At 43.3% G+C, this 16,190-nt stretch overlaps 1 protein-coding gene across 12 annotated transcripts in view; it reads right to left on the bottom strand.

The window, feature by feature from the left end:
- Ldb2 (LIM domain binding 2) overlaps positions 1–14,253 on the bottom strand; it is a 345,392-nt gene extending 331,139 nt beyond the window's left edge. For 3 of the 12 annotated variants that reach the window (XM_087909047.1, XM_085691918.2, XM_085691919.2), the window contains exon 1: positions 13,882–14,233. In XM_087909047.1, coding sequence (XP_087765173.1) covers positions 13,882–14,013 — 132 coding nt within the window. In that variant the 5' untranslated portion in view covers positions 14,014–14,233. Of the gene's footprint in view, positions 1–13,881 lie in introns of all 12 variants that reach the window. The other 9 variants (XM_048414967.3, XM_048414970.3, XM_048414971.3 and 6 more) reach the window with 7 other exon arrangements.
- Between the last annotated feature and the right edge of the window lie 1,937 nt (positions 14,254–16,190).

Raw genomic sequence — 16,190 nt, 5'->3', positions numbered from 1 at the left:
TACCCTACTGAAGCCCATCTTACCATTTCTTTATATATATATATATTATATGCAATATTCTGTCTGTGTGTATGCCTGCAGGCCAGAAGAGGGTACCAGGTCCCATTACAGATGGTTGTGAGCCACCATGTGGGTGCTGGGAATTGAACTCAGGACCTTTGGAAGAGCAGGCAGTGCTCTTAACCTCTGAGCCATCTCTCCAGCCCCCATCTTACCATTTCTAAAGCATAAGGACCAGCAACAGCCCTGGGTGGCCATACCAACACTTTTATACTCTTAACTTTTACTTTCTTCCCAAATTCAATTCTTAACACTTTCAACAACCCCACCTGTTATACACAAACATGCACACACATACACACATACACACATACACATATACTTGTGTTTACTTGGGGGCTTCACCCCAGCCCCTTGACATCCATTTTTGGAATGTTGGGCAGAAAACTCCATTCCAAGCTTCTTGTCCTGGGAGTTGCCTCAGTCCAAACTCCACCTCTGAGAAAGCCCACCAAAAGGTAGCCCCTCCCCAGGGAAAATCAAGACCACTCTCACAGGTATTTAAAGTGCCCCCCGGAATGAACCCGTGGTCTCCCAGTTTCCTATGGTCTCCCCCTTTCCCTCTCTGGTAATCGTTTTGGTTTTCCACCCCACCCCCCGTTTTCCCGGGATCATTAATGGCATCCATTAAACCTGGCTATCTTCTAATTCTGTCTGATTGGGATTATTTGCACCAGTGGAGAGATCTGTTGGCTAGAAAATACTTAACTTGATCACATCCTAAGCTCTAACCATGCCCAAAGCCCCGTTCTTCAAACATAACATCACCTTTCAAGGCCCAGTTTCCTCTCATTTGCTGTTCTTCTACCTAAGGCGTCCTTTAAACATCCTTTCTGAATTGGCAAATTCCCAAAATCTGTCCTTCAAGAACTTTTCTTGATAAATAATTACTATGTCCCTGCTAAGTTCCTATGAAACAGAAATGCTGTCCTCTCTACCTCTGGTCAGGTACAGCACACTGAAATTATGTAGCATACCTAGCAAACAGAAAACTACAGTAATTGTAGCTAATTTTCCTGTGAAACAAGAGTTGTGGGGCTGGAGAGATGGCTCAGCGGTTAAGAGCATTGCCTGCTCTTCCAAAGGTCCTGAGTTCAATTCCCGGCAACCACATGGTGGCTCACAACCATCTGTAATGAGGTCTGGTGCCCACTTCTGGCCTGCAGGCATACACGCAGAAAGAATATTGTATACATAATAAATAAATAAATATTAAAAAAAAAGAGTTGTGCTAACTACTTTGTAAAGATGATCTCAGACTGTCTTTGTAACTTAGAAGAATAGTTCTACCATCACCACCTATTACCTATGAGGGCAATCAGGACCCAGAGAGGTTGCATTAACTTACCTAAGGCTGTGCAACCTGTAAGCAGAGAAACAAATTTGCATGGCCTTAGAAGTTAAGTACTTAGTGCAAATGCCAGGGTAGGTGCGATGCAACTGACCATTTGCTTGTCATAGGTACACAGAGCATGAGGCTGCTTTCCAGCATACAGTCTGCCCACAGAAAAACAGTGATAATTCAGAAACTAATTACAAAATGGTAGCCTCTGTGAAATACGCCTTTAAAACATGGTTGGCGTTGGCCACAGCCAATCTCAATTGGTGTGGGCAGGAGGAATAGGAGCGTGAATAAGCTAGTACCTGACCCCAAGGATCATTCGATCCTGTGAGGACAATAAAATAGCATTGCATACACCTCATGACACAGCCCAATTTGGAGGCAACTCTTTCTCCTTGAATGAGAAAGATGTCCTTCAAACGGAATCATAAATTAGCCCACTCTACCCAGACTTTCCAGTTCTAGATCAACACTGATTCTTGCCATTAATTTCAGCTCCCTCTTCCCCAATGAATCGTGCGAAAGTCTTTTGATTTACAGACCTTTGTGTGAGGCTGTCTGCCTCTTCACTTAGAAATAATCCAAAAGAAAGAAATGCAGGAGGGGAAATAGCATCCTTGGTCCACAAATGGGGAGGGGAAAACCGGTCTTAAAAAGGAACAAACCCCCGGGTTCAGGGTTGCTGGCTAGTATCAAAGGGTGCTGGAAACCACAGTTTTCGGCTAATTCCCTTACACTTTCATTCCTTCAGATCGGTGGGGGGAAGACTGATTGCTGTGACTATCGAACTAATTGAGTGCAAACTCCAGTAAAGGGGAGCAAAGAATGTGTGTGTGTGTGTGTGTGTGTGTGTGTGTGCCTTTGTTTTTAATTATGAAAACACAATAAACAGAAGCCTGAATAATTCAGACGGCTCAAATTACATCTTAGAAGTTTTAAGGACAAGGTAAATGTTCATCATTTTAGCTAAAGGAGCTGAATTCAAAAGGAAACCCAGGGTCTGTGAGGTGGCTCAGCAGGTAAAGATGCCTGATGGCAAGCTTGGCACCCTGTGTTCGATTCCCGTGAGCCACCCGGTGGAAAGAGAGCTGCTTCCATTTGTCCTCTGACCTCCACGGGCGTGTGTGGCACACATACATCTGTATATATGCACAAATTAACAAAGTATCTAATACAAAAGTTCAAGCTGAAAAGAATACTCAAATGTGTTCCCAAGCAAATCAAATTGTCTGTATATGTATAAATACATATGGATGCTTTAAATCCAACAGTCAAAATGTTCATAGCAATCTTTACACGGTAAAATTAAAAAGGATATTTATTTGCTATCTTATCATAGCTGTATCTTACAAGGACTTTCCAGTGAGTATGTACAGACGCCTTTAAAATCTGAAAGCACCTATTTGAAAGTGCACGCAGTGACATTTAAAACAAATTGGCAAAGAAAATAATCTTAGATTAAAGCATAACAATTTATTTGTCCATGTTTTAGCATCAACAGCTTCATATTCTCAGGTGTTTGGGAAGCTCAAAGGGAGAGAAAGAAGCTCAGTGAGAACAGGTGTTTGTGAGCTCCCAGGACACACGCTGAGGCTGACAGCAGGCTCAGTGCAGGACAGTTCTAGTTTCTAGGGTTAGGTCTCGCAAAACCTGCTAGGGGTTCTGAGTTGACATCACGGTCAGGGAAACTCTACCTGGGTCAGGACTCTGCACTTTGGAATCAGGAACTTGGGGGTAGACAACCTCTAACATCTCTCAGAAAGCCAAAGATTCACTACCTTGAATGCCATAGAGTTTGCAGAATCAGAGCTTCTAAAAGCAGGTAATATGCACACTTGCTTCATTCCAGTTCTAAGTAAGAAATTTCTGTCAACTGCAAGTTAATCGTAGTTAAAATGAGAAGGCATGAGAATGGATGCTTTTGTGTGTGTGCTGCCAAATGGTCTGCCTGGTTTATTGGTTTAGCTTTTGCTTGTCTATACAACTCTTCAGTATCATAATACAATCCTCATGAGGACTAATAAATGACCTACATTGGGAAATAAAATTGAACAAGCCCTGTCACCTCTAGAGAGTGAGTAAGCAAGAGAGAGAGAGAGAGAGAGAGAGAGAGAGAGAGAGAGAGAGAGAGACCGAGAGATTGAGGGACAGAAAGTATAATCTACAAGTAATTTAATATATTCTAACTATGCAATGTGTATCTGCAGACACAATGATGAGTTATTAACACAATCCTCTTAATAAAAATCACAAGTGTCTAGTGAATGAAGCATTGGAAAATATCTGTTATGTAGACTTCACCATAAACAATTGAGAAGACTCCACTGTGCAGTTTGGGGGACAGGTTAGCACAATGTTGTGATCTAAAGGAAAGCAGGGACAGGAGTCCTGAATATAGCGAACCTGATCCCTCTGTCCAGAACGAGACTGTGCAGAACAGCTTGGTGTATCCCCAAATCACTTTGTGCACGTCTACAGTGGGAAGGACTAACCCACGCGTGAAGATAATGTTTTAGTGGAAAGATTATTATCATTCTAGACACACAGGGGGTGCTTCTGGATTCCTAGTGCTGACCTAGTTCCTGTGAGTGGTCAGTTTAGGCTGCATATGGAGAGGTGTTCCTGGTCAGAAGAACTGGTCCATCCAGGCTAGCAGAGCTGTGCTCACCAGCCCACTCTGGGCATTGCTCCTTAGACAACCACACATAGGCAGTGGTGAAGAGGATCATTTCAATGTTTAGTAGCCTCCACCAAGTTCTAAGATGACATGAACTCCAACCACAGTCTTTTCCCAATGGGATGGAGTACACACCATCTCATATATTGGTCAACATTTATACATTTATTGGTCATATTTAGCCATGGATATTCTAAGGGGTAATCATGACCTGGGGCTCGGAGCAGCTATGGGCACTTCATCAAATCCTGTGTCATCATTACTAAATCCACAGGACAATATGTGGTTCCTGTGTCATCATTACTAAATAGGCAGAAAGCGCCAGTCCTAAGAGAAAAATTACAGACACAGAGGGCACCAAAAACACAACAGGAAATGTCACAGGAAGCTTTGTTTGTCAAGTTAGGTAAGGACAGCAAGCTGAGTTGTGCACTGCTCACAGAACTTAACTTACTGAAAGAGCAGAGAACAGGGACATCACTGGCAACACCATAGTTTCCTTTAGCACCTATTCCACGTCAGGCATGTTACAAACATCTGCGGTTCCCAGTGTAAAAGTCAGGCTCTGAAACCACAACCCAGAAAAGTGATGGAACTTCCCCACGATTTCACAGAAAATAGGAGACAGACACAAGGCTCGAGCCAAATACGTTTCATTGTAAGCAGTATTGATGTTGAAGTCTCTCTTTTCCAAGAAATGGGCAAAGGCCTGGTGGCAAAATAATAACAATAATAATAATCATCATCATCATCATCATCTATTATGCTGTCCTCACCATAAGTTGCACACATACACAAACGCTAAATGCCAATATGCTTGGGATAAGTATAAGTATCTCCCCTAGACAAGCACCATATAGTTAGCAAATACAGTGTTATTATAGACCACAGCACCATAAACTGATGTAATTATGCATATTTCCACTTATCACTTCAGGTAAGTTCTTTGATGGTCCTTGAAGAAAATTCTACAAATACAAAATGACCTGGTAAGTACAATCACCGTGGGCCTTAGGTAGACCTGGAGATCCAGAGAGGTGGAGAGAGGGAGATGAGAAATAGAGGGGGGGGAGGAGAAAAGGAGGAGGGGAGAAGAGTGGAAGGGGGTACAGGAAGAGAGGAGAAGATCAGAAGTGAGGAGGGGGGGAGACTGGGAGAAAGTCATGGCTACATCAAGGAAGCCATCCAGGATCACTAACAATATTTTCAATCAGAAGTCAGAAGTTTCACAACACATTCACACTGCGCAGGCTCACAGAGATGGATCCCTTTGCTCAGGTCATGCTCTACAGGCAGCGATATCTCCCTGGTTGATGGCTCACAGAGCCTTCTCCAGCTGGAGATTGTGGAAGATTATGAGCAAATGCAGTGTCATCCTAAGCACTAGCAAAAAATATTAATAATAATTTCCTTCGTCAACATGTTATCCACTGCAGTGGGGAAGGGCAAGACAACTCACTAAGCATGACAGCTTCTTACACTCTTTGTGACAAGCAGGACACCAGGGTCCTGGTAGGTGGACTAATCCATTGGATAACCTCATACCAGGAGGATCAAGTCAGCACAAATTGGATGGGTTTTTTTGTTTTGGTTTTAAGTGTGGGAACAGGAGTTGGGAGGGGATGGGGAGGTAGGTGTAGGAGGAGTTAAGAGGAGCAGAAGGGGTGAATATGATCAAAATACATTATGTGACATTCCCCAAGAATTAATAAAACCATGAAAATGATGATAAAGAAGAGGAGGAGGCGGAGAAGGCAGAAGCAAAAGCAGCAGTAGCTACCACCAGCAGCAAATATCAGCTTACAAAGATTCCTCTGAAGCACATGAAGAAGACATGTGTGAGAGAGAGTGATCAGAATGACCGTGCCTTGAGGGAGATTAAGAAACACCTCTCTGGAAAGGGGATGTTTAAGTAAATCATCACAGACCCTATGTTATGTTCTGGGACCTTAACCCTCCTGTGTGTGTGTTTGCTTGCTGTTTGTTTGAGAAATGAAATTGGTCTCCTGTAAAGAAGGCCAGGACACTGGTAAATTCTAACCTACATTAGGTTTCCGATTAGTGATAGGCTTTTCCGTAGGAGGCTGCTGGTGGCCCAGTCCCCAGAAAAGGGCAAAAGCTGAGATGGAGACACTGAGCAACTGGGCAAATTAACAGATCAGAGAGCAGTCCCTCTGCATGGAAGGGAATGGGTAGGCCGGTCTTAAAGCCTGAGGAGGCTCTTAGAAGCCTCGGCCGGGTACAAGGGGGAAACATCAAATATACCCCTGGGCATCTTATGGAGAAGGGATTGAAAGGTGGAGTGGAATCCAGGAGCTTCCGCTCTGGAAAAGTGAAGATGGGAACCATGACATCACCAGGACAAGAAAAGCCCCTCTTCAGAACAGTCTGCCCACTCTGGTCCTATGCTTTCTCTTTTTAATTGGCAGGCTGAATCTTCAAAGGAGGAGGATGAACTAGAGTGGGGCTGATACAAATGCAGGCTCTACCTGCAGATCCCCTAAGAGGGTGAGCAGCCAGGGGATGCACAGTCAGAGCAGAGCTTTCCTGCCTGCGTGACCGTGAGAAGCCAGAAGGCCCCGCCCCTAGAGATTCTAGGATGTTCCTGTGGGGATGTAAGCAGCCTTGTTCTCTCTTCCTTATCTCTTAAGGGAGAACCAATATGCTTGCATACCCAGCACAGCAGAGGATCAAAGATTCATCTTATCTCTCATCAGAGGCAGACATCTGTGGTCTCTAAGGTAGCCAGAGCGGGCTGCAAGCTTGGGAAGGAAACCTCTTCTCCCACAGAGAACTACAGACTTTAGCGGTAGACACACTGGCTACAGTTTTGGAATGGATTGGTTAGGATAAGAAGAAGCTCAAACACAGGAGCTGTTCCTCCTATTCCTCTCCTATTCTTATTGATATCTGCAAAGGACGCCCATGCTATGCCAAATTTGAATTCCAGCTTAATCTCCTAATACATACATTGACTCCTCTTACCAACGGAGAAACCATCAAAACTACAGTTCTGCCTTTTCTCATTCTGCTACTGTTTGAATTAACCCAGAGTCGGGCCTGGCAGCCCATGCCTGTAATCCCAGCACTCAGGATGCTGTAAGAGGAAAACTGGTCCAAATTCAAGGTCAGCCCAAGTTTGCATAATGAGTAGCAGACCACCCGGAGCTATACTTTAAGACATTGTCCCCAAAAGCACAATGAACAAACCGAAAAAGGACAACCCAAATATCAGCATTAACAGTCAACCACTAGAGAGAAAAGTAGATATATTTTTAAGTAAAAAAATAAAACTATCAAGTAGCTATGTATAACAATCTATAGTTTCAGAGACCGTTCTGATAAAATGAATTCATTAAATATTTTTCTTTAGGGCACTTGATTCAGTGTCTTTCCTAATAACCCAGGAATATTTTTCATTCCTGACCTTTCGGACGGTTTCTTAGAATCTTGTTCTACACCAATTCATATCAGAGTCATATATGCCCTATGTGGTAGCCACTCCCTAAGCCCCCTCTGAAAGTCAACACATCCTGGCAAGAAAACAAAGGCATTGACATTCAAACGTTTATGCGGGTGACTCCCGCTGGTAGATCTTATTTCTAGGGGTGCTGTGGCAGAGAGAACAGAACTCTGAAGCCAAGTGACGGTCAGAGGGGTCACCTAAGACAAATGATTTAAACATCTCTTTTCCAGTTTACTTCTCTGCAGAAGTAAAGCAGTTAGCACAGCAAGGACTGCCCTGAACAGAGGAAACACGCCACAAATGATAGTAGTAACCCTTCCAGTTGTCTTTCAGGGTGCCCTTTTTCTGCCCGTAGTCACCCATGATACCTTCCTAAAATCCATCCTGGTGCCTCACTATGCTGATATGTTCTAAGTCTCATTCCATCGCCCAATTACAAGCTTTGAATGGGTTAAAAAAAAAAAAAGGTATTAATCCTCTCTATGTTTCCATGGCCTGATACTGTCACTGCCTGAAATAGGGGAATTCTTGAAGGAATAACTGAATGTTAAGTGTTCAGGTTAGCCTATGCTCTGATGGCTGCTGGCAGAATTTACACTAAAAGAAAAAATGATGCTGTGTGGTGGTGAAGGCCCTTGACCCCAGCGTGGAGAGGCAGAGGCAGGCAAAGCTCTGAGTTTAAGGCCAAACTGGGCTACAAACAGAGTTAGTTCCAGGACAGCCAAGACTACACAGAGAACCCTGTCTTAAAAAAACAAAATACCAGCAAAAAAACTCAAAAGCCTAGGTTCAAATAAATGAAAAAAAAAATAAATAAAAACAAAAAAACAGAATGCCATAGCCCCCAAAAGGGGATGTTTGTAGCTGTTTGGTTTATGTTTTGTTTGCTTACTCCCAAAAAAGAGTGCTTTGCTCTTCTTCTGAAAAATAAGTTAATGAGGATGGTTACGATAGAAGGAGACTTACAACAGCATTATCCACACAATTTAAGTTAATTTCTTTCTGAAAACACAAGCAAAAAAAAGTAAGGACTCAAATATCTACATCATGTATAAATCCTACTTCATAAATACGTGTTGATTTCACCTGATAAGAATCTGTGTTGACTGGGAGTTGAAAGATTCCTTTTTTTCTTGTTCTTCTTCTTGGCTCCCTACAAATAGTTAGTTTGCAGCAATTTTTAATTAAAAACAGTTCCTGTCACAAGAAAATGGGGCTGGAGGGGGGCCTCAGGAGAAGGAACTCTGTAGCGAGCCCTGGCGTATGTTTGCTGAGGCCATGTAGGTGGTTTGAAAAAAGAGGAGTTTGGAAGTTCCCATTTTAAAAACTGCCCTGATGGTTTCACTGAGCACTTTCAAAATGGCTGCTCTCGCTGACACCCCTTCCCCAACCCTCTGCAACCCCCTCTAGAAAATGTGGGCAGTCCTCCTTTTCTAGGTGTACCCTGGGAATCTTTCCTATAATGTGGCTCAGGGTATGGCAAGTTTGCCTTCTAAACTCCTAGAGGGAGAGATCATCCAAGTATCACATTTTTCTTCTTTTCTACCTATCCAAAGTAGCTAATCTTGCTGTGACCAGGTTCCATCCAAATCAACACGGGTACTGAGCTTTTCCATGAAAAAGCATGGTCCTACAGCCTGGAACCTTGTGACTAAGTATATACAAATGTAGCTGAAATAAAGGGACAAAGCAAACCCTTCCTCCCTCTCACCTTCCCTGGGGAGTTTCAGAGTTGAGCTGAGGAAGGGTGAGAAGCGGTAGATTTGAATTTCAAGGCCTTCAAACATTAAGCGTTCATATTCAATCCTGTAACACTAAACACTATAATTATAATAAAATCCTCCCGTGAACTGCTTCCCATTGTAGTCACAGTTTTCACACTTGCAGTAGGATGTATGATGCTGATTTAAAAAAAAAAATAAGGAAACTACAGGTTACTGCTGTTTTTATGTAATTTTGTTAAAATCAGTGCAGTGACTACATGAAAAAAATAGAGTTCAAAGCATCTTCTTCGTAATGGAAACATTTTTGGCCATTGGCATTGAAGGAACAAGACATTGAAAACTTATCTGCAGTAGCAAAGAATTGTGTAAACTCATGTGATGAACTGACTTAAATTCTGCAGTAATCCAATGTTAACCAACTCCCCACTCCAATTCCTAGTACTTAGGACCCTAAGACACCACACCTATATTTTCCTTTCACAGTGTAGACTTCAAGATTTCTTTTAAATGGTTGTTTTTGTTTTTGTTGTAACTTTTCACAAAACAAATCCTAAAGTCTTTTTTTTTTAATCCTGAAGTCTTTAGAAGATTTTTTTTTTATGTCCTATCTGATTGGAGTCTCTGCACCATGTTAAATTAAACTATATAACTGTGTGGTCATGTTCTTCCAAAAGAAATTGGCACTGTGTAACCATTCAAATAAATGGATTTTGGAAGACATGGGGGTCAATTTATGGTAGAGTCCTAAATAGAAAATGTAACCCTTTCCCACTGCCCATGGAAAACAGCTATACTTTACTCCAAGTTTCCCTTAATTTCCTTTTAAAGTGAGGCAGCTTGGTGGTGGGGATAGGGTAGGAACTTCACAGATTTATCCAAATCTCCTAAGGTGTTAATGTGGCAAAGAGATTTTATTTCCTAGTACAGGCATCCACAGTTAAAATAGATGTGAATGTTTGCTGTCTACTTTGTAATGGGCTCATATTCCTTCCTAAGGAGGTTAGGTCCAATCTCTTAAACTCTTGCTTTACTACAAAGATTAGGGAGTTAAATGACCTCATGATAATGAAACAAACGTGGGGGATGTGGGGTGAGACAGCTCCTCAGGGGGTCCCGGGCCCCTCACAGATGCAGAGTTGGTTCTGAAGTTCTCTCTACCCCCTACCCCTTTTATCTCCAGGTTTGCTAGTCAGCAAATGTTAATTGAAGACCTACTTAGTCCGGGAATGGCTTGCCCTCCCGGCGCCAGCTGTACCAAGCCTAGCAGGACCCAGACTTTCAAGTTTTCTACAGGAATAGCTGATTCTTTCACTACCATTTGTAAGTTTGAGCTAAATACCACCCACAGAACACAACGTCTGCAGGCTTTACTCGGCTTCTTGATACTTTCTCATACTAAGGCAAAACCATTTGGAGTTTTCAAATTCAAGGGAAATGGCAGGCGATTTGCTGGTGAGAAAATCCAGACTCCACCCTCGCTAGTTAAGTAAGTGAGGGACAGGAATGAGCTAGAAATAGAACCAACTCCCAACCCAATGTTCTTCAAACCAATACCACCCAGTGTCTGCAGGACATTGATCTAACTGGAAGAAATGTACACAGACGAATATTCTGGGGTCAGTCACTCAAGGGGAGAGAGCAATGTTGTGTTTCTGCATGAGTTTATCACTAGCTTATTTCCTTTTTTTATTTTTTGACACCAATTTTTTTTTAAAGAGAGTCATCTTTCTAATTATTTCTTGTAATTTCTTCTTAGCTAAGTAGCTGTTCCAAAGAGAATACAAACTTGAGAGAGAAAGAGAGAAGAAACAGGAGCTAATAAAATAGTACTGTACCATGCAGGTAAGAGTGAGAGAAGAGAGAGAGAGAGAGAGAGAGGGAGGGAGGGAGGGAGGGAGGGAGGGAGGAGACCCCAATGATTTTGTGCATTGACTGAATTCTAAAAGTGATAGCTCACCAATTTTGTGTGTGGACAGGTCAGTCTTGCAGGATGTGGTGACTGTGATCAGTTCCTATTCAGGTTGCAGGACAGCTGTATTATAACTAACCAGCAATGGTAAAGCTACCTGTAGCTTTTCTATGCAAAGCTATTTTTTCTCTACCTACATATTATTATCAAATTTTAATGTTTAGTGTGAATACTTAGGTACGCATATATATTAGAGGCAATTTATGGTTTCTATCCCTTGTATATGCCATGAAAACAAATTTCTTGAACTGAGACAAAAGTGTCAATGTAACTGTGTAGAAAATTACTTTTAAAAGACTTAATAGGCGGTAACTTGTATAGAGGTTAGGTCCAGAACACACTAAAAAAAAAATAATTTGCAATACTTTGTTGTCAGGACGAATTAAAAACTCAAAGATTTGTCAAAACAAGCTTGCCTCTCCCAGTTCTTCAGCTGCACTAAGAGCAAAATCTTTCAAAGTCATAGCCTGTAATCCAAAAGTTGGAAGTTCCTGGGTTTAGCTCTCAAAAAGATTAATGTGTCGTTTTGGAAAAGCGTAGTACTAATGGGTCACTTTCCAAACATCTCAAACATGAAGCAGTGGGGAATCTATTCCATCTTAGGGATTTGTATGGGGACCAGGGTGGAAGGGAGGTTTCCAATTCAAGCTAGCTGCCCCGGGGCTGTGGAAGGGTTCAGAGGCACCCAGACCAAGACTAGCTACCACACTTCACCCACAGGAGGATGAAAGACTCCCTCCACAAGGCCTCAACAACTTTCTAAGTAAGCTGGACACAGGGTATCTTTAAACCCTGTTTTCAAGGACTAAGATACCATGGCCTACGGTCTCTTTAATTGTTTTTAGAAATAGTAGTTCTTAGCAAAAGAGTTGTTCTTGTTTATTCAAAGTTTTATTACAATATTAAGGCATTCCCAATCCTCCCAATTCTGAAAGCAGGCTCTGCCAACAGATAGCTTAGACAGGGACTGGAGATTCCAACATGATGCTACACAGATCGAAATTGAAGATATAAACTGCAACACACACATACAAGCAACACACTGAAAGCACACACACACATGCACACACACACACACACAAAAGCCTGTTTACTGCCAAGAACTCAGCACTTTAAGCATAAGAGTCTACACTGTACAGGAGTTTCTGGCTTCTAGAAAGAGTCACAGTGCCAACAATTTTATTTAACATTCATGGTGTATTAGCATATAAAGACAATAACAGTGATAAAGACAGCCGGGCTTTAAACACACACACACACACACACACACGCGCACACACACACACACACACACACACACCCAAACACACACACACACACACAAGCTCTTGTCCAGCAGTTAGCCAATCAGAAAACAGGTCACATCTTGTTAACCCTATTCAATACATTAAACATCAGAAATTCTCTATGGCTCCGTAGACAACTCAAAGCAAGTGTTTTTTGTTTTTGTTTCTGTTTTATTTTATTTTACCATACGAACTTACTCGAATCCTTCCCAGAATTAAAAGTCAACCTTCATTCTAAATACCAACCAAAGCTATTCCCCCAACACATCTGTGGCAAGATACCTCTGGGTATTTGGCCTGTGCAGAGAAAACTCAATCCCCAGAGACTTCCACTTCCTCAAGAGACTTTGACACACCTACAAAAAACACTTGAACACCAAGTCGAGTCCCAACTTCAGGCAGATGATCACTAGGCAGTGTGCTTTGCCTCTCAACCGGCCCAGAGAAAAATTAAATATTTAAATTGAGAGCTTGTGAGCAAGAAGCCTGGAGTTTCGCATTTGGAAAGTTCTGAAGAAGTCCTGAACAGGATCACTGCCTGAGAGGCTCAGTCTCCCTCTCTCAGGAGGAGATCACAAATGCCTAAAACTCTTGCCTGCTAGAATGAGGAACCAGCTTTGTCCCATGATAGAATCTTTGGGAGACACAACCATCTGAGCGAGGAGAAAGCAGAGAACCCCCACTGCCTCAATCAACCTGTTTCTGAATTTAACACAGAAACAGGCAAACGTGTGTGTGTGTGTGTGTGTGTGTGTGTGTGTGTGTGTGGTGTGTGTGTGTCCCACCCCACCTCCAGGGAGTTCTGAGAAGTAGGCAGGGCTCCTCTCTCGTCCCTTTTACCTCAATTTTAGTCACTTTGAAAAAGTAAGTGCAGGTCAAAACAGACTTCCTCTGGAATTTGCAACTATACGTATATATTACACACACACACAGAGAGAGAGAGAGAGAGAGAGAGAGAGAGAGAGAGAGAGAGAGAGAGAGAGAGAGATGCAAACATTCACAAATCTCTTGCAATTTATATTTCAACAAACAGGACCCTCTCTAAACCTACAAACATCAGAGTTCTGGACAATCTGCATTCCTAGAGACCCCACATGTGAACCAAGTGCTGGCTTTTCTATTTCCAGATTCTAAGATTCCGGCAAAAACTGTCCCCAGCTCCAAGAGTTACTGTCCCTGGAAACCCAGCATTCAAACTCGTGGATTCATCCTGCTGCGCTTGTTTCCACCTACGTGGTAGTAGCTGGTGGGACACTTCCCATAGAATTCAGCCAAGAACCCCAGGAAAAGCCCATGCACAGCTGCTTCTTCTTTTTATTTTGAATCCACAAACAAACGCCAAGGTTGGAGAACTTACCTCTGTGCGAGACTGCAGTCTCTTGTTCATCTCGTAGATTCGGTACTCTGGCTGTACCATGTATGGTGTATGCCTCCTATAAAATGGGCCGAAAGGAGAAGAATAGAAGGGGTCATGTGGTGTGCTGGACATCTTGCCTGCTTGTCGAAAATCAAGCTTAACAGAGTATCAGGAACGTCCATGCAGAGCACATGGGCTGTGTTCTTCACTGTACAAAGTAGACGCACGCACACACGCTCACACACACGGAGGCAGGCAGGCAGGCAAGCTGAACACACTGGCTGGGAAGTGCTGTGGGAGCCCTCTATAGCGAGAGAGGAGAGGGAGCGAGGAGGGAGGGAGGGAGGGAGCGCGGGAGGGGAGGGAGCGCTGGAGCTCAGAGAGGGAGAGAGCGGAGGTTGGAGGTTGGGAGGGAGGAAGGGAGGAAAGGAAGGAGGAAAGGAGGAGGGAGAAGGGGGAGAGGGAGTTGAGAGAGAGAGAGAGAGAGAGAGAGAGAGAGAGAGAGAGAGAGAGAGAGAGAGAGAGGCTGGATAGCTAGAGGCACCACTGCTTGTTTTTAAAGAAGCAGTTGGTGAAGAGGTCATTTCCTGTCCACACTGTAGACTAGTTCAAAAATATAATTCTCCTCATAGTCTGACAAGAGGTCTAAGGCTGAGTTTTAATTTTTTTCCCCTCCAGCCAAGACCCAGCACAGCCTGATTTCTAAGCTTGTTAGCATAGAGGTGGGCTCATCCCCTGCCTGCGCCTCTCGCCCCTGACAAACCACACTGTTGTAATGTATCAGAAATAGGATGCCTCCCAAACCCAGCAACACTGGCACTCTGGTCCCTCGGAATTGGGCTGGTGATTCACTCCCTTGGGAAGATTCCTCTGGCCTCTCACCTCTCTGCAGAGTTTTGGCTGTACCTGCTGTACTTTGGATAGCCAGTTGTGCCTCAGCACTTCCCTCCAGTCCCCTTACAAACTACCCATATGCCCAGCCCCCTTGCTGTTCTCCCAAAGCCTTAGTCAAGCCCTTTAAAGGTGATTTTAGAGGTCCTACATTCTGGTTACATGCTCAATCTTAGGAAAAAAACAGTATCACCCCAACCTGAATTTGGAACCATCTAAAATCCATCCAAGAGGCAATGGGCTTTTGTTTCTACAAGGAAAAAAAGCTCCACAAACAAACAACAAAACAATAACAACAAAGACTGCCCAGTAAGATAGGAAAAGCAAAGGAGAAAACATCCCAGAAAAATGGCCATGGAAAATTCAGTTGAGTAAGAGATTGCTGGTTGAATGTATTGTTCCCCAAGCAACATATCCAACTCTGATGGGGATGAGGTTTTTGCTTCCCAAGAGTGGCCAGTTGTGGAAGAACCCTCAGATAGCCTGTGGGAGGGGAGAATTGCTATACAGAATTAGGGGATCTAGAAAAACACCCAATTGTGCTGACTCTGGGGTTCACCAGATACATGGCACTTAAACAAAGCCCAGCCCCAGAAAATAAAAATACAGAGTCCATACCTAGCTAAGTCAGTGGCGTTAAGGGGGAAGAGGAAGCACGGACCACCAAAAAGCAAGATAAATGCAAGATCTGAATGCAAATGCATGCAAATGAGACATTTCTTCTTTTTAATAAGCAGATTAATTAACTTTCTGCCCCAGTCATGGCTTGGGGTATTTTAGAGTCACCAGTCAATAGGGAATAGGGTAAAAATGTCCCCAGCTTGCTGTCTTGATCAGTCTTGTCTCCCACCTACAAGTAATGCTTGCAGCTTCCACTCCACAGCACAGCCCAGCAGAGTCCCTTCGCTTGCCAGAATGGGATTAGGCCAGGCATTACTCTAAGGCTGCTCAGAACATGTGTCTGGAGACCCCAAGGCAGGCCAGCATGCTGGGTTTCAGGTTTCATTACAAATCCAAAAGCTGGGCCAAATTTGCTGCAAGGTTTGTCAAAACATACAACCTCCTAAAGAAGAGATTTCAAACAAATTCGGTGTGATTTATGTTTCAGTATGGTGGCCATTGCAAAAGCCAACAGTTCCTAGTGCATAAATTCCCCCAGTAAAGAGTTCAGAGCCTGCCTGGGTTTGTGTTTGCCTCTTCATCTCAGTATGAGGCTCAAAGGGACTCCTAAGAAGTTGTATACAGCCCAATAGCGACCAAACCCCATCCAGATGGAGAACTGTGCTCCAAGTGAGGTACACTTTGCTCTGGGTTGTTGGTGCAAAGCATTCTCATGTATCACTGCAAATATTTTCAGTTCATACCTAACACTCCCCATGCAACTTCCCCAGCCATGCTCCCCTTCTATGGATTTGCAG

The sequence above is a fragment of the Myodes glareolus genome, chromosome 8 (genome assembly GCF_982192425.1).
Source record: "Myodes glareolus chromosome 8, mMyoGla1.1, whole genome shotgun sequence".
Classification (NCBI taxonomy): domain Eukaryota; kingdom Metazoa; phylum Chordata; class Mammalia; order Rodentia; family Cricetidae; genus Myodes; species Myodes glareolus.
The sequence above is the reverse complement of the archived record's forward strand: the minus strand, read 5'-3'. Positions and strand labels throughout refer to the sequence as shown.